The sequence below is a fragment of the Larus michahellis genome, chromosome 2 (genome assembly GCF_964199755.1).
Source record: "Larus michahellis chromosome 2, bLarMic1.1, whole genome shotgun sequence".
Taxonomy (NCBI): domain Eukaryota; kingdom Metazoa; phylum Chordata; class Aves; order Charadriiformes; family Laridae; genus Larus; species Larus michahellis.
The window spans coordinates 91,377,346-91,393,079 of record NC_133897.1 but is presented as its reverse complement, the minus strand read 5'-3'; the positions used below and the strand labels follow the sequence as shown (position 1 = coordinate 91,393,079).

Sequence of the window (15,734 nt, the reverse complement as noted above, 5' to 3'; positions counted from 1 at the left end):
TTCGTTGTATCTAGATTGAAAATTCTTTGTGGCGGGGTCAGTGTTCTTGTGCTGCTTGCCTTCGGAATGGGCACTGTACAGCCTGAGCAATGCATGGGGTTCATCAGAAATGATGATACGGGCAATACAAACGTTAAAGAGGGAACTGAGTCTTGGCAGTATAATGAAGTTCAGGATGCAAAAAAAAGAAGCCGTCTTCTGAAACAGATAAAAAACTTTTACAAAGCATAATGGTAAGTTAGAGGTCTCTTACTCCGATATTTCAGTTCTTAATTAGATTAGCTGGAACTAAAGAATTGCATAGTTAACAGCAATTTTATCAAGTCTATGATTATTCCAGACAAGCTGTGCTGCTCGTTTTAATTTCTTCGTTTAGAAGTCACCATAAATTGAGAAACAATATGCTGAAATCAAGGTTACTCAATAATGGAAATTTTTAGATAACGGTATTTCCGAAGGTCAAATTCTGTTCCAAAACAAACGGAATGTTTTGAACTCAATAGGCTACTGAGGGACGGAGCAATCACAAGATTATTTCACAACTCCGCACATCAGTTTTGCTGCTTATTTGCTGTTACCTCTTAGTTTCTGAGCAGTGGTTAATGCTAAAGCTGCATAGGTGCTTTTTTATTTTCCCCGTATAAGGAGAAATCAAACATATCTGGAGTTTTCTGACATCGGGGAGAGAGGGGGGGCATGACACACCCTTAACCTTACTTGTCTGATTTATATTAAATCACTTGGCTTTCAAGGAGTTTCTTTTCCTAGAACAGGAGACTAGTTTTACCTAGAGAGAACAGAATTCCTAGTTGCTTATAAAAAAGAGAGCACTGCAAAGCTCATTGTTTATTTATATTGAATAGAATTTATGTATTAAAACCTAGGTAGTGAAGAACTGCATTGGTGGTGTACCTTGTTCAGCAGATGCAAGTTGTATAAAGGCCCTGGTTGAGTTTGGTAAGGAATGTGCTGAATTGAAAAATACTGCTGTATTAGAATGGAGTATACGTGGGATATTTTGGCTGGTCCTGACCAGGAGTCAGGGAAGCAGGAAGCAGCAGCAGAACTTCTAAGCTGAAATCAGGCAATGTTGCTATAAAGCAACAATTATGTCCATGGATGTACTTTTTAATGCTCCTTATATAACAGAGTAATGGGTAAAATGCACAGGGGAAAGCACTCAGTGTCTAGGAAGAATCAGAGTTACTTCTTTCACTGAATCTACCTTGTGTATTTACTACCTGTGTTTTCATAGAGTTTCATCAGCTTTTTCTTAACATAATTTTTTTTTAAGCCTTCATAACTTTGGGCCAAGATTCTCAACATGACCCATCAATGTCCCTCTCTCTGTGGCTTTTCTGTGATCTCTCTTTCTTCCTCATTGAAAGGGATTTATTGACCTAACAGCCACGTTACTTAACCTGTGTAATCCCAAATTTCCTTACACAACCTTGCATTAACCTGTGTATAATTAGCAACTTGTCACACCACCAACCCTTGAAACTGAAGCTGAAGCCTTCCTCCCTCACCTACCTCTTGATCTTAATTTTACTCACCATCTCAGAACTTGTTCCACTCTGTGATTTATGCTGTTTCCTTGTTTTAGTGTAATTACATGTGAAAAGCATGCTGGTTTTAGATAAAAGTGTTAATTCCCTATAAATGACTTCTTAAAAAGGGCACAATGATATCCCAATATGCCAACCTTAAGACATGAGTAACTATGCCATACTTTGTGTATTGTTAACACAGGAATAATGAGTAGAAAATGTCCAGTACATCTGGTTCTGCTTATAAATCAGGAGACTGGGTAGAAAGGATGATCATAACTCATGTAACCGCAGTTAAATACATGACGATCTCTGGCCATTCAGGGTCAAAGGAGAAAGGAGAGTAGCACCCACGCTCCTCTTTCTGCAAAAAGCAAGCAGCATATCCCCCAGAGGTTTTTTTTATTACTTGATGAAGTATGTCTTGTTAATTTGTTACATGCAAGCATTTATACAAAGATTACTTTAGTCACGCCTTTATAGATTAAGCATGTTCTGCAGCAGCATGCAATTAATTGGTCTCTTATTTTCCAATTATTTTGCATTCTTCTATGAAAGTTTTAGCCTTTTGCTTTTTCCACCAGTTTGCAATTCATATTAAAAAAAAGTGTTTTAAGAATACACAGTGTTCTATTCTATGAAATAGTCACAGAAAAATTTTCCACTTACATGCTGCTGTTTCCCATAATGTGGTCTGTCAGCTTTATGCATGATTTCACTGCAGGGGACCAAATAGCTGGAATAATTGAGGGTATGACACTTACTGTTTGAGCATCTTCAGGATAGTTCCAAGTGTGTCCAAGGACTGCACATCATAGAGAATAGGAAACTTCTGCTGTTTACCTGCTATCCTTAGACACCTTTGAAAAACTGCATTGTGAAATTAATTTAATTTTATTCTGCAAACCCCTGCAGGATAACATTTGCTACAGGTCTTTTTTGCTATTGTGTTCTTAATTGTTTTAAAGCCATCTACCCATTTAAAGAACAGGTATGATATGTCTGAAGTTTGCTGGTTTTGTGTAGTTGCAGGAATGTGGGAAGTATTTTGAGGCCCAATACTTGTCCTGTAGCCTATGCAGAGTATTCATAGAATCATAGGATCAATGTGTTGGGTTGTAAGGGACATCTAGTCCAACCCCCCTGCAGTGAGCAGGGACACCTTTAACTAGATCAGGTTGCTCAGAGCCTCATCCAGCCTGGCCTTGAATGTCTCCAGGGATGGGGCCTCCACCACCTCTCTGGGCAACCTGTTCCAGTGTCTCACCACCCTCATTGTAAAGAACTTCTTCCTAATGTCTAATCTAAACCTACCCTGCTCTAATCTAAAACCATTGTCCCTCGTCCTATCGCTACATGGCCTTGCAAACAGCCCCTCCCCATCTCTCCTGTAGATCTCCTTCAGGTACTGGAAGGCCGCTATAAGGTCTCCCCAGAGCCTTCTCTTCTCCAGGCTGAACAGCCCCAGCTCTCTCAGCCTGTCCTCATAGCAGAGGTGCTCTGTGTTTTATGAAAGATTAAACAGTTGTTAAAATGTGTGCTTTTTGTTTTCCAGAGACCACCCTTTTACCTCTGGGGACATAAGGTGGATTAAGAAGGGCTGGCTTCAAATAAGACTCTGTTCTCTTTCAGGTTTCTTTGGAGCAATGGCTTGTGAAAGCTTTCTGAAGCAAATAATCCTATTACCAAGTTCATTTGAGTGCTTGGGCTGCTTACAGCCCATGTTAGAAGGGGCAAGAAGGGCATTGCTTTATAAGCAAGGGATGCGCCAGCGTCTTCACAGAGAATGCCATTCAGATTACCTCCGGTGCTGTTTTTATCCTCAGAGGAAAGAGCAGAGGTCTTGTAGTCTTCCGCCAGGATTTAGAGGTTCCTTGGCGTTCTCGAGCAGTGGGAGAGCCCGTGCTGCCCTGTCAGCATGCGTGGTGCCAGGGTTGGAGCAGCAGGGGCCGGGGCCCTGACACCAACCTCCCCCTCCCAGACTCTGCTGCCAACTTAACCGATAAGGCATTTCAGGTCTTTTCAGAAGTTCGCAGAAAAGGCAGCCTTGGTGTTGCTTTCGCATTTTAAACAACGGAGGCAACAACCCTCGTCCCTCGCGTGGCCCCCGCCTTCCCCCGTTAAGCACCGGGCAGGTCTCCCGCCCACCCCGGCCCCCCCGGCGCGTTGCCCGGGCAGCGAGGCCGCGGAGCGGGGCAGGTGAGGCGGCCGGCCCGGCCTCCCGCGGGTAGCGGTGAGGGGGGAAGCACTGACGGTGGTGAGGAGGCCGCGCAGGGGCGGCTCGGCCGGGCGCCGCCGTTGCAGGGAGTGTCCGGGGCGGCGATTGGGGCCGTTGGGCGGTTGGGCTCCCGCAGTCCGCAGCTCTCCCGTTGCCGGGGCCTGTCGGCGGCCTCCGCGGGGCTGCCTCGGGTAACGAGCGGGAAGGCCCGGGAAGAGGGAGAGTGTAGGCAGGCCGCGGGGAGCCGTCCGGCCTGCTGGGGCAGGTAAGGGGACGTTCACAGCCAGCCGGGCTCCCGTTGGACCCCGGGCTTGGCGATGGACGGCTGTCGCCGGCAGCCAGGCAAGTCTGGTCTGCCTGCGCATGCTTGTGGGGTTTGGCTTTGTGCCCAGAGCACCTGCGGCTAGTTTTGGGTGCGTGAAGGGAAAAATAGAAAATAAGAGCCAATCGGAGGCGGGGGAGCTCAGATGGCTTTTGTGTTTAGCAAGAGAGTAACAGAGCACAAATGGAAGGTATCGCCATGGGCTGACCGTGAAAAGTTGCAAAGGCTCGCTGACCCCGCTGCGTTTTTCTTTGCTTATGAGGTGTGTGTGGGTACAGGAGGTTCCCTCTGAACATCAGGAAACCCTTTTCCACTGTGAGGGTGACCGAGCGCTGGCACAGGCTGTCCAGAGAGGTTGTGGCATCTCCGTCCTTGGAGATATTCAAAACCCACCTGTTATGTGGCTCTTGGCAGGCCTGCTCTAGGTAGTCCTGGTTGAGCAGGGGGCTGGATCAGGTGGACCTCCATAGGTCCCTGCCAGCCTCAACCCTTCTGTGACACTCTGATTAATGCCTTACTATAGAAGAGCAGGTCTTGTGCTTTTTTTCCCCCCCTCTACTTTTCTGATTAGTTTTTTATTCTTTTCTTTGATTGCTTGCCAAGGGCACATACACACACGTGTGTATTCCTTCCTCAATGTTTTTCTGTTCTCTAGCTTATCCAGAAATCCCCAACTTTTTGCCTTCAGCTTTGGTCCCTTGGCTAGAGCTGCTTTTTTGAATCATTACTGAAAGTGAGTGACCATTGTAGTAATTAAATGCACACTCTGAAGTCTGCCCCTGCTGCAAATTTGCTGTGTAGAAGTAATGAAGATGTACCTTGTCTGTGTTTCTTCAGAAATGAAGGTCATAGAATGGTTTGGGTTAAAAGGGACTTTAAAGATCATCTAGTTCCAACCACCCCTGCCATGGGCAGGGATACCAAGTTCTAAGTATGGTTTGATCCTCAAAGAAGCCTTGAGTCACAGCAGTCCCATTCCTCCATAGCTGACTTTATTAATTTTTTTTTTCCAATACCGGAAAATTCACATGACAGAGGCAGAAAGCCACCTGCCAGATACTCTTTTATTTTCACCTTAAAAATAAATCTAAAGGGATAAAACCTGCTGTTACATTGATTCCTTTCTTGATGCCATTGCTTTCACAGCTTTTCCCTTCTGTAGATAGGTGACATGTTTTCAGCTCTTGTTGCTAATTCAACTTAAGTAGGCTGTAGTTTGTCCTTGAAATAATGAGGATAGTGCCCAGATTTCCCACAAAAATGTGCTCCATGGCTATAATGGGAAAAGGACCATACAATAACCTATGTCTGTCCCTTCTGTTGGATCCTGGGGAACGGGATTCCTTGCAACATGTAAGTTACATCCTGAATGAGACAAACCTACTTGTAGAGCTGTATGAGCAAAGCGCAATGCGCAATTGCAGCACACATGAATGTTTTGTTTGTCGCTGATATGAAGTCTGCCAGGAACACAAATTAGTAACTTTTTGCTACTGCATTTTTTTGAATACGTAAACAGAGTAGAGACTTGGTAGTGTGTATACTCTAGCTTCTGTACAGAAATGACAAGACTCTCCTTAGCATGCAGTAGTGAGTTGTCAACATAGCTAGCTTTCATGTTGGCATGTGTGGTGTCACTTGTCTGGACTACCTATTTTACAAGTTCGTATTGTGGTAGGTTTGAGCAGATTAAAACTATCTAAAAACACCTGTTAAAGTAGCAGTTCTCCTTACCTGGAGCTGTGGTTGGTGTCTAAGCTCCAGTCTTTTACTTGGTGTTGCCATCAAGTTTGTTTTTTAGAATTGCACAGTATTCATCTGTTTACCCTTCGGAGTCTGTCAGTTCTCCAGTAGCCCCAGCTGTCAAGTAGGACAGGAAGGAGTTTGGGTACAAGCAGTATTGGCCCCCATGGGTACACGCAGTTTTTCATTCATATTCTGCATCTGTGAACTGCTGTTTTGTTATTATTTCTTTCAGGCCATTATAACCGAACACAAACAGACCATGCCTCTTCCAGAAACCATGTTTTGTGCTCAGCAGATCAAAATCCCCCCTGAGCTACCTGATATTCTGAAGCAATTTACTATAGCTGCTATTAGGACTCAGCCTCGTGATGTTTTGCAGTGGGCGGCTGCGTAAGTATGATGTTCGCATAATGATGTATGTTTATGCATATGGATCCACAAGATCTCACTGCTCCTGTTTATTGTACAGTGGAGCTGGCTTTGAATATTAAACCAACCTGTATATTGCCTACACGCTTCTGTGCATTAATGCAGCATGTGAGCCTTTTAAAAATAGTGTAATGTTTGATTTATTTTCTGTTTTGTTGCAGTTTAGGACTGCATATTTCTGGAATAGTTTGATTTCCATACAGAAAAAAGCATCTTTTTTTAGAGAAGGGCAATGAAGCTGGTGAGTAGTCTGGAGAATAAGTCTTATGAGGAGTGGCTGAGGGAGCTGGGGGTGTTTAGCCTGGAAAAAAGGAGGCTGAGGAGAGACCTTATCGCTCTCGACGACTACCTGAAAGGAGGTTGCAGTGAGGTGGAGGTCTGTCCCTTTTCCCAAGTAACAGGCGATAGGACAAGAGGAAACGGCCTCAAGTTGCGCTAAGGGAAGTTTAGACTGGATATTAGGAAAATTTTTTTACACTGAAAGGGTTATTAAGCATTGGAACAGGCTGCCCAGGGAAGTTGTTGAGGCACCATCCCTGGAAGTATTTAAAAGACGGGTAGACATAGTGCTTAGAGATATGGTTTAGTGATGTTTTTTGTCAGAGCTAGGTCGATGGTTGGACTAGATGACCTGAAAGGGCCTTTCCAACCTAGATGATTCTATGATTCTATATAATTTTTTTTGTTATTAATTTCTCTGTTCTGAAGACCAAACTTCCCTCCGCCTCCTCTCATGTGGGACTTAATTCTTGGAATTTAAAGGAAACCTAGAAAACAGCTTTCTAATTCTCAAGCTTGCTTAGATTACTTTTTTTTGTTTCCAGGAACAAAATTAAGGAGTCTTCTTAAATGTTACTTAAATAGGAAAAGAGCCTAAAAAGTCACAACTTTTAGGTGATAGTCCGTGTAATAAATCTCTCTCTATAAAGTTGATTTAAGATGTTTAAATGTTTCTTCTTCTTTTTTTCTTTTACCTCAACTGCTCACTATCATTTTTTCCTGTCCTGTGCTTTGTGTGGACAAGCTCTTGAAAGGTATCTATGAGATGTTCTCAGTTGGACTGAAAAACATCTGTACCGTGTACGTGAGGGTGGGGAGGCTTTTGACAAAGCCGGGCTGGAGTCTGGCTTGTCCATTTAAAAAGAAAAAACCTGAAACTGAATTGCTGCAGCTGCAGTGTTGGAGAAAGGTAGTGGGAACAGCTTAAAACAGCATGGCATTTCTTAGGGATGTGATGGAGGTGGGGTGCGGCGTACCTCTGGGTGATGGATGTGCAGGAAGCTTGCCCCAACCAAGCAGCAGAAGCAGAGCAAGGCTGTGGTTTCGGATGTGCTGCCGGTGTAGTGCTTGTCCCTGTGAATAATCAGATGAGGAAACGGATCCGGCTGAAAAATAGTTCAGGTGTTATATGTACTTACATACATACTATGCATCTATTTCTATACAGTCGCACTAATTCAGGTGTGCAGTGCTGTAAGTATTTGCACAGCATGGGATAGCTTGGGCATGGACGTGGCTGACCAGTGCGGGTGAGGGAGGAGGACAAGTGGAGAAACCCTTAAATTAGACCTACCACTGACTGAAAAGTAAGTTTTCCTGGCACAGTTCAGATTGCTGGCCAGTTATGGCAGAGGTGGTTGCTTTTATGTCTGTGGCAGCCTTATTATTAAAAGGATGTGCATCTAATTCCCTTTCTGCTCTAGTCTTAAATTTTATTTTGTAGTGGACATAAATAGCAGAAAGACTGATGAGAGACTTGTAGCATAAATAGGTAGTTGTGCTTTTCAGGTAGCTTGTGAGGGGAATGTTAAACAAATGAGCCCTCAGGTGCTCGTCAATCAAATGGGAAAAGCCTGCGCTTTGGTTTGTGAGCACACTCTAATGTTAATAAATCACTCTCTGCCTTTGCCAAGAAGGGCCATGTATATCACGTACAAAATAAGTTGAAGAATTAAAGAATTACTAGAGTGTCATAAAAAGGAGTGTGTAAAGTCTAAAGATTGTGGTTTCCACTAGAAAGAGAGGTGGTATCTGGGCATGGGGAGAAGGGCAGGCAGCCTGCCGAGTGCTGCCACTCCTGCACATGAGCATGCAGATTCATTCACTGAGCTGTAAGAGCATTTACTTCTGTGCAGCTTGTAATGGACACGGGCATTGAAGTGTGTTTCTCTTCCCTTTTCCTTAGGTATTTTTCAGCCTTGTCAAAAGGCGAGCCCCTTCCTGTGAAGGAGAGGATTGAAATGCCTTTAGCAACGGAGAAAACAGATGCTGGTTTGACTCCAGGACTCCTTAAAATCTTGCACAAACAGGTACAAAGCGGCCTTTATCAAATGCACAATGCCATCGAGGAATGCTGGTGTCTTGGTTGGGGAGACTGACTGTCAAGTATTTGATTTATTTTGGGGAGGTTCTTAGTTTCATTCTGGTTTTCAGAGTTCTTACTGTGGTGCCGTGATTTCTTTTAAAGCTTTCTCCCAAAGGCATGGTGAATGTTGCAGAACTGAAGGAAAAATGGAAGCACTTGTGCTTGCCAGAGGAGCAGCTGAACGCTATCCTGCAGTTGGGCAACTTCGGTGAGGAAGTGGAATGGATGAAGTTTCTGGCACTTGGGTGCAGCATGCTTGGCAAGGTACGTATGTTCACAGCAAGAGCCCTCATATCCAAATGCAAATTGTCTTATGTGATCATATATGAGTTAGACCATAGAAAAATTAATGCAAATGAACTTTGGGGAATGGTGATTGCTTTTGCAGCAGCTGGCAAAGCGGCTTGCATGTTTACTTCTGTTCCCCATCAGCTTTTGGTCAGGGGAACTTAACCAGAAAGATAGCTAAGCCCTCAGTTTACTGGGGTAGTAGAGCAAGTAGAACAGTCTGCAGGGAGCTTGAACCATGAGAAAGAGGATGATAGAGGAATGAAGCGTATGGCATCAGTGTAAATGTTCGTGGAGAACTGGAGGGAGAAATTAAAACATCAATTTTTAATTGATTGTGTAGTCAATTAAATTTTCACAGAAGCAGTTAATGTTACTAAATCTACATTTAATTCTTTTAATGTCAGTAATAAAATCTCATGAGAGCATTTCAACAGAATGAGAGATTATAAAATACACTAAGCTGATGTTCTTATGAAGTATAATGTTTTAATGATTTCTACAGTAGGGAAGAAGGGGCAGTAAAAAGAAAATACATATTAAATAATATTTTTAGAATGTTGCAATATGTGGAAGCCCTGAATGTTGACCTGGCCTGGCGTTGCAATTGTGTGCGTGTATATATATGTATTCATTTCCACTGTGTATTTCTTGATTCCAATCCCCCTCCCAACATGATTTTGTAGTTTGGGTTCTTTTCTTCATTTTAAAAAAAGTAACAGCAACATTATTTATTTTAAAAAAATCAAATCAAAACAAAAACAGAGTCTCAGGAACATTATTCTGATGGAGCTAGACAGACTGAATTTACCTCCCTCTATCCTTTCAGATATTAAATGAATGATTTGATTTCATCTCTATATAATGAGACCTAAAGTTCAGTGTCCTAAACCAGCGAGGAAGATGCACACAAGAAATTTACATTAGTTTCCTGCAGCTGTAAATGGTGTTCATAATTGAATAGGGTCAGAGTTAAGATACAAGAGTAGCCAAGTATGAACTTCTTAAGAACACCAGTCATCTGAAGTATCTTTCTGTAAAGCACTGATGTATTTTTACAGCCTTGGAGAAACAGGCAGCATATTAAATTGTCTTTCAAAGGTGATGAAACCAATGTGAATAACTTTGCTGAGTTGAGAGAGAGACAGTGGCAGGAGCAGGAATGGCAGTAGACATGTGGCAAACTGCAGAGGGTAGAGTCTGCCGTCATATAGGCAGCTGCCTCTCCTTCCCCAGAGAGGCCTCCCAGGGGAGGAACTACATTAAGTAAAACAGTTAAAGGGTTATAAAATGACGATTCTCTGGCCTGTGCTCTAGATCTTGAGCAGATATGCATTTACTTTAAATATTGCTGTTCTGCTGTTACTTATCTTTTCAAAAAATCATTGTTTTCTTGTTAATGAAGAGGTAAGGGTAAACCAAAAAAGTTACAGCAAAAATACTAGTACTTGGGTTAAAAAAGGCCTGTGCGCGGGATTCTTCTTTTTGATTGTTGCTTTGTTTTAATGGCATCCAACCAGTCTTTGAATCAATGAAGTTCAATGCAGAGTTTTTCCACGCATTTCCCTGTAATAGCTTAGCAAGCATAGGGCACTGGATAATAGACACTGTATTGAATAAAGGATTTTTTCAAAGTGTATTTGGAACTAATGCTTTGAGGTAGGTTTGTTTTTAAGGGAACTCAGACATTGTTGGACTTTGACTAAACTGAAATATTCTTGAAATGCTTTTTGCCTCGGGGCTTTTTCTACTAACTACGCAAATGGAACTTGCATAAAAATAGGGAAAACAGTAAATATCAGCACTCCTAAAAATTAATATAATATTTTGTCATAATAAAAATCATCAAACAATTATGAATTTTCTGGGGTTTGTAGATATGTCTGTCTTAACTGCTGCTGAGAATTCATTTAGATTTATTGAGATAATAAATACACACACACATATATATATCTATATCTCACTAGGTATAGTGATGCTGGAGCTTTTACAGTAGCAGAACAGAGTAATTTGGCCACACTGGAGATAGGGCTCAGACTACCCCGTGCAATCTTTAAACATTATGGGATTCTAGTATTTTTTGCTTGTGTCTCTACTAGAACTTCATTACTGTTTCCATCTCTGCACCTGCACCGGAGGGTAAATTTGGGGTTGAAAGCTGGGTAATGATGATAAAGCCTTCATCTCATTTACATTCACTTTTAGTGGTTTACAGTGTGGATTTTGTCATGGTACGCAAAGAATGTTCATGGCTCTGTTACTGTTCTTCTCCTTTCTTGACTGAACCCCCTGCAGTCCTTACTGAGTTCAATGAAACAAGCCTGTGAAATCTTAACAAGGGACCCAGAAGGTGGAGCAGCCCGCATTCCCTTTGAAACTTTCTCGTTCCTTTACTCATATTTGGCCAGTATTGATGGAGAGATACCAGAAGAGAAAACTGAATCATTCCTCCATGGAATTAAAGAACAAGCGTAAGTAAAAAATCCGTGCATGGAATTTTAATGTATTGATCACCTCTGGGTTCTCCATAAACCTTTAATTTCAGGTAAATAGTCTATCTTCACTTTGGGCGTAGCTGTAATGACGGAGTAAAGTTTGACTAAGGTTACATCAAAGGTGTACATAGTTATTTCTTGTTAAGTGGTCAGCCTTGGGGTTTGAACTCTTAAATGATAAACTGTTATTTATCCATCTTTCTTTGAAATATTGAAGTCCCTATCTGGTGGTGTAATTTTCCCTGTAGGAGCAATTATATACAGGTTTGTATCATCTGCATATTACTGGTACTGGAACGAGCAGCATCTTATGGGCTGCTCTTTTGATTTAAGATAGGTCATAAACCAGAAATCTCTGGAGAAACTGGGAATTCACACTTGAATTCTGAAGTTTCTATTGTGTTTCTCCTGAATTACTTCTCCTTAGAAATTTTCTTGAGAAAACATCTAGTATGCACCTGGTCTTAAATGGTTTGGCTCTTCAGTTTTTGTAGTGTTAGCTATGGTAAATTGTCCTTGGAATGGTCTTAGTGTTGGTTGCCTTCAGAAGATATAAAAGACAAAGGCAGGACATTATCACACCTGAATACTTCATCCTGTTTTGCTCTTTGTACCAGGCTGGGGTGGTTGGGTACATTTCTAGTCTGTTGTGTTCCTCTTTCTGCTCACTCTGAGGTGGGTTTATAGTTTGGTGTCAGTAAGCCATGAACTGATGCAGTTCTTCAGAAGCAGGAGACGTGTAGGTTGAAAGTTAAGCAAAAACTCACGGCCTGGCTCTCTGTTTTGCTAACAATGACAGACGTGGTTCAGGTCTTCTCTGTGCTGTTGTGTAATCTTTGGCTTGATTCATAATGAAGAGGCAACCCCATCCTCACCTCTTGACTTCATAGGGTAGTTTGTTAGCAAATTATGGTTTCCCCCAGTATTATTAGGTGCCTTTCTTACAGGATTGGGTAGAGGGTACCCCATTGATGATCGAGCCATTCAAATGCCATTTTCTGATGTGCTGTCACCTTTGTTGCTGCTCACAGCTTGTTTGTTCTGACTACTTCTGGACACCTGCACTTCATGATGATCAACAGGGTATTTGCACAGTTTGGCTAACTGTTTTCTAGAGCACAGCGACACTATTCTGTTGCTTTAGACTGATGCTTGATCACATTTTTGTCAACTTCTGCAACAGCAAAAACTTAAAATTCATAGGCTGGTACTAACAGCACTGCTGACAAGGCCTAACTCATGCTAACTGTTACAGGTGAAAATCTCATCTCTAATAGACTTTAGTTGGTTAGGTGAAGACTTGTGCCCACAAAATTCAGTGTCAAAACATCCTAAATTTTTAGCAGCTGGAGGAAGGATCCATCAAGATACTGCATACATTCCTGCTAGAATTAGCATGGAATTAGCATTAGGAATGTATGAAAATGCCAGTGTCTTCCATCCAGGTATCAGTGATAAATTCTCAGTCATTTTATCCATAGTCACACAAAATGCACTTTATTTTTAACCGATTTAAAAGATCCATAATAGGCTTGTCCTCCTACTGCTGACTATGTGGCATGTTTGCATACAGATACTTACTCTTCCTACCATCTATCTGGAATTGGTGCCCACCAAAGCCACTCTGTCACTCCCCTCCTCAGCTGGACAGGAGATGATAGAAAGTATAATGAAAGGCTTGTGGGCTGAGATAAGGACAGGGAGATCACTCAGCAATTACTGTCACGGGGAAAACAGACTTGATTTGTGGAAATTACTTTAATTTATTACCAATCAAATCAGAGTAGGATAATGAGATATAAGACTAAATCTTAAAAAAACACCTTCCCCCTACCCCTCCCTTCTTCCCGGGCTCAACTTCACTCCCCGTTTCTCTACCTCCTCCCCCCAAAGCAGTGCAGAGGGACGGGGAATGGGGGTTGTGGTCAGTTCATCACACCTTGTCTCTGCTGCTCCGTCCTCCCTCCTCAGGGGGAGAACTCCTCATACTCTTCCCCTGCTCCAGTGTGGGGTCCCTTCCAAAGGAGACAGTTCTCCATGAACTTCTCCAATGGGCTGCAGTTCTTAACAAACTGCTCCAGCATGGGTCCCCCACAGGGTCACAAGTCCTGACAGTAAACTTGCTCCAGTGTGGGCTCCTGTCTTCTCCACGGCTCCACAGGTCCTCCCAGAAGCGGGCTCAAGCATGGGCTTCCCATGGAGTCACAGCCTCCTTCAGGCACCCACCTGCTCCAGCGTGGGGTCCTCCATGGGCTGCAGGTGGATATTTGCTCCACTGTGGACCTCCATGGGCTGCAGGGGGACAGCCTGCCTCACCATGGGCTTCACCACGGGCTGCAGGGGAATCTCTGCTCAGGCACCTGGAGCACCTCCTCCCCCTCCTTCCTCACTGACCTTGGTGCCTGCAGAGCTGTTGCTCACATCTTCTCACTCCTCTCTCTGGCTGCAATTGCTGTTGTGCAGTTACTTTTTCCCCTTCTTAAATACATTATCACAGAGGTGCTACCACTATTGCTGATGGGCTTAGCCTTGGGCAGTGGTGGGTCTGTCTTCAAGCCAACTGACATTGGCTCTATCAGACATGGGGGAAGCTTCTAGCAGCTTCTCACAGCAAGCCACTCCTGTAGCACCCCCCCTCCTACCAAAACCTTGCCACGCAAACCCAATACACTGTCTTAGATTGCTACCTGCTCCATGTACATGGGAGTCAAAAAATGCAGGAGCACACAAATTGAACTGATTTGTTTTGTCATTACTGTTACCAGATTGACCGTTTTTATTAAGAACCACTTTTTAACCACACTGCTCTTGCTTACAATCAATGTAACCCTCAACTGTATCCTGTCCAACACACTTGGATTTACCATGTTAAAGTGTTCATTTAGAACATCTGTTTTATTCCTTTCCAGTGACCAACAAAGTGGCATGGTGCTGCTCAGAAACTTTCTGACCCAGACCTCAACACTGTTTTGATCAAGCCCACTCTTCAACGGCAGGTGAGAGGAGGAAAAAACAAAAAGGAATAAATATAGGCAAGAAAATAATTTGTGTTCAAAGGACCATTATTTGCACATTACAATACAAGCAGATCCTCTTCTCTGGCACTTCCTTTTCCGTATCCCACTCTTGAAATGGCCCTTCAGTGGATGTTAATTGAATACATGGCTATACTGTTCTCCTGCCTCTCCAATACTGATACTTACACCTAGGGAGTGATACCTTCACTCATATGTTTATAGCAAGTAAAAGGTATTTTGTTATGGATCTTCCTATCCGTACTTCGTTAAGTGCATTTTACTTCTTTTCTTACAAACAAAATTAAATTTAGAGAAGACTGGACAGCTATCATTGGTGCATTTCTCATTATGCTTCTGGTAGCACCGGCTTTGCCTTTTTTTGACCCTTACACAAAACCAGCTTGTCTTTTGACTACCTTGTCTGCATGATCACACTCTATTAAACAAACAGTTTTACCAAGCCTTATTCAAGAGAACTTCATGAGAACCTTGTGGCTGAGTTAGTAGAAGAAACATCAATTCAAGAAAGGATGGCAATGGTTCCATTTGTTTTCCCTCTAATTAGGAGACTTTCAGAACTTAAATATCTTTTTCCATTCTTAGGTAGACTTGTCTTCTTTTCTGCAGGAAAAGATACTGCATTTGACACAGAGCTCAGCTGGGCTGAGTTGAACAGCTGTGCTAGATACAGAAGTCTAAATCAATCAGAATTAGACTAAGTATTTAGTGACAGGTAATCACATTTAATCGTGGAAAAAATTGAGGTAAGAGACAGGATACTAGTGGCTACAGTAAAACTGGAGAGATTCCATTGAGAGTCAAAGCCAGGAACATATGGAGTGCCCTCTGCTGGCACCTCGATCAAACAGAATGAAGTATTGCAGGAAAGATGGATCTGCAACCTTGTTCTTTTATAGTTGCTTATTTTGTTAACAAGCTTGGCTGATGATGACTGATCTTGCTGTGTAATTGCGTGAGGAATTAACAGGACTAGAAATTGATAGAATAAAAATCTCACTAAAGTGAGCTATATTCTCATCATCTTTGCCAGTTTACATTGATCCTAAATTTCTTTAAGCATCAGCTTAGGAACAGTAACTTTCCCATTATTGTCCTTTTTAGCTGCAGTTGAAGGTATTCTAGCCTGTTGGAGAACTCCGAAATCCACCCTCTCACCTCTGGTACATGCTGTAACTGGGCAGTAAGTGCTGTCTTTCTGGGACACTGCTCCCAGAGGTGACAATGTCAGGTGGGAGGGGAGCTCTCTTCATGCCTTTTGCATTTGTAATTGAACCTAGACTCCA

At 42.7% G+C, this 15,734-nt stretch overlaps 1 protein-coding gene across 3 annotated transcripts; it reads left to right on the top strand.

The window, feature by feature from the left end:
* The first annotated feature begins 175 nt into the window (after nt 1-175).
* ROPN1L (rhophilin associated tail protein 1 like) lies at nt 176-15,711 on the top strand. 3 transcript variants are annotated; one of them, XM_074576203.1, is made up of 6 exons: nt 176-233; nt 6,069-6,226; nt 8,451-8,574; nt 8,733-8,894; nt 11,214-11,389; nt 14,323-15,711. In XM_074576203.1, exons 1-6 carry the CDS (start codon nt 231-233, stop codon nt 14,384-14,386), a joined length of 687 nt encoding a protein of 228 aa, XP_074432304.1. In that variant the 5' UTR covers nt 176-230; the 3' UTR covers nt 14,387-15,711. The 3 variants fall into 3 exon arrangements, with proteins under 3 accessions (XP_074432304.1, XP_074432306.1, XP_074432305.1); XM_074576205.1 differs by lacking the exon at nt 176-233 and adding an exon at nt 3,720-3,749; XM_074576204.1 differs by lacking the exon at nt 176-233 and adding an exon at nt 3,896-4,033.
* Nucleotides 15,712-15,734: the final 23 nt, after the last annotated feature.

Coding starts and splice junctions, on each gene's coding strand:
- ROPN1L (XM_074576203.1), top strand. Junction 6,227..8,450: donor GTTTTGCAGTGGGCGGCTGC/GTAAGTATGATG, acceptor CCTTTTCCTTAG/GTATTTTTCAGCCTTGTCAA. Junction 11,390..14,322: donor CATGGAATTAAAGAACAAGC/GTAAGTAAAAAA, acceptor ATTCCTTTCCAG/TGACCAACAAAGTGGCATGG.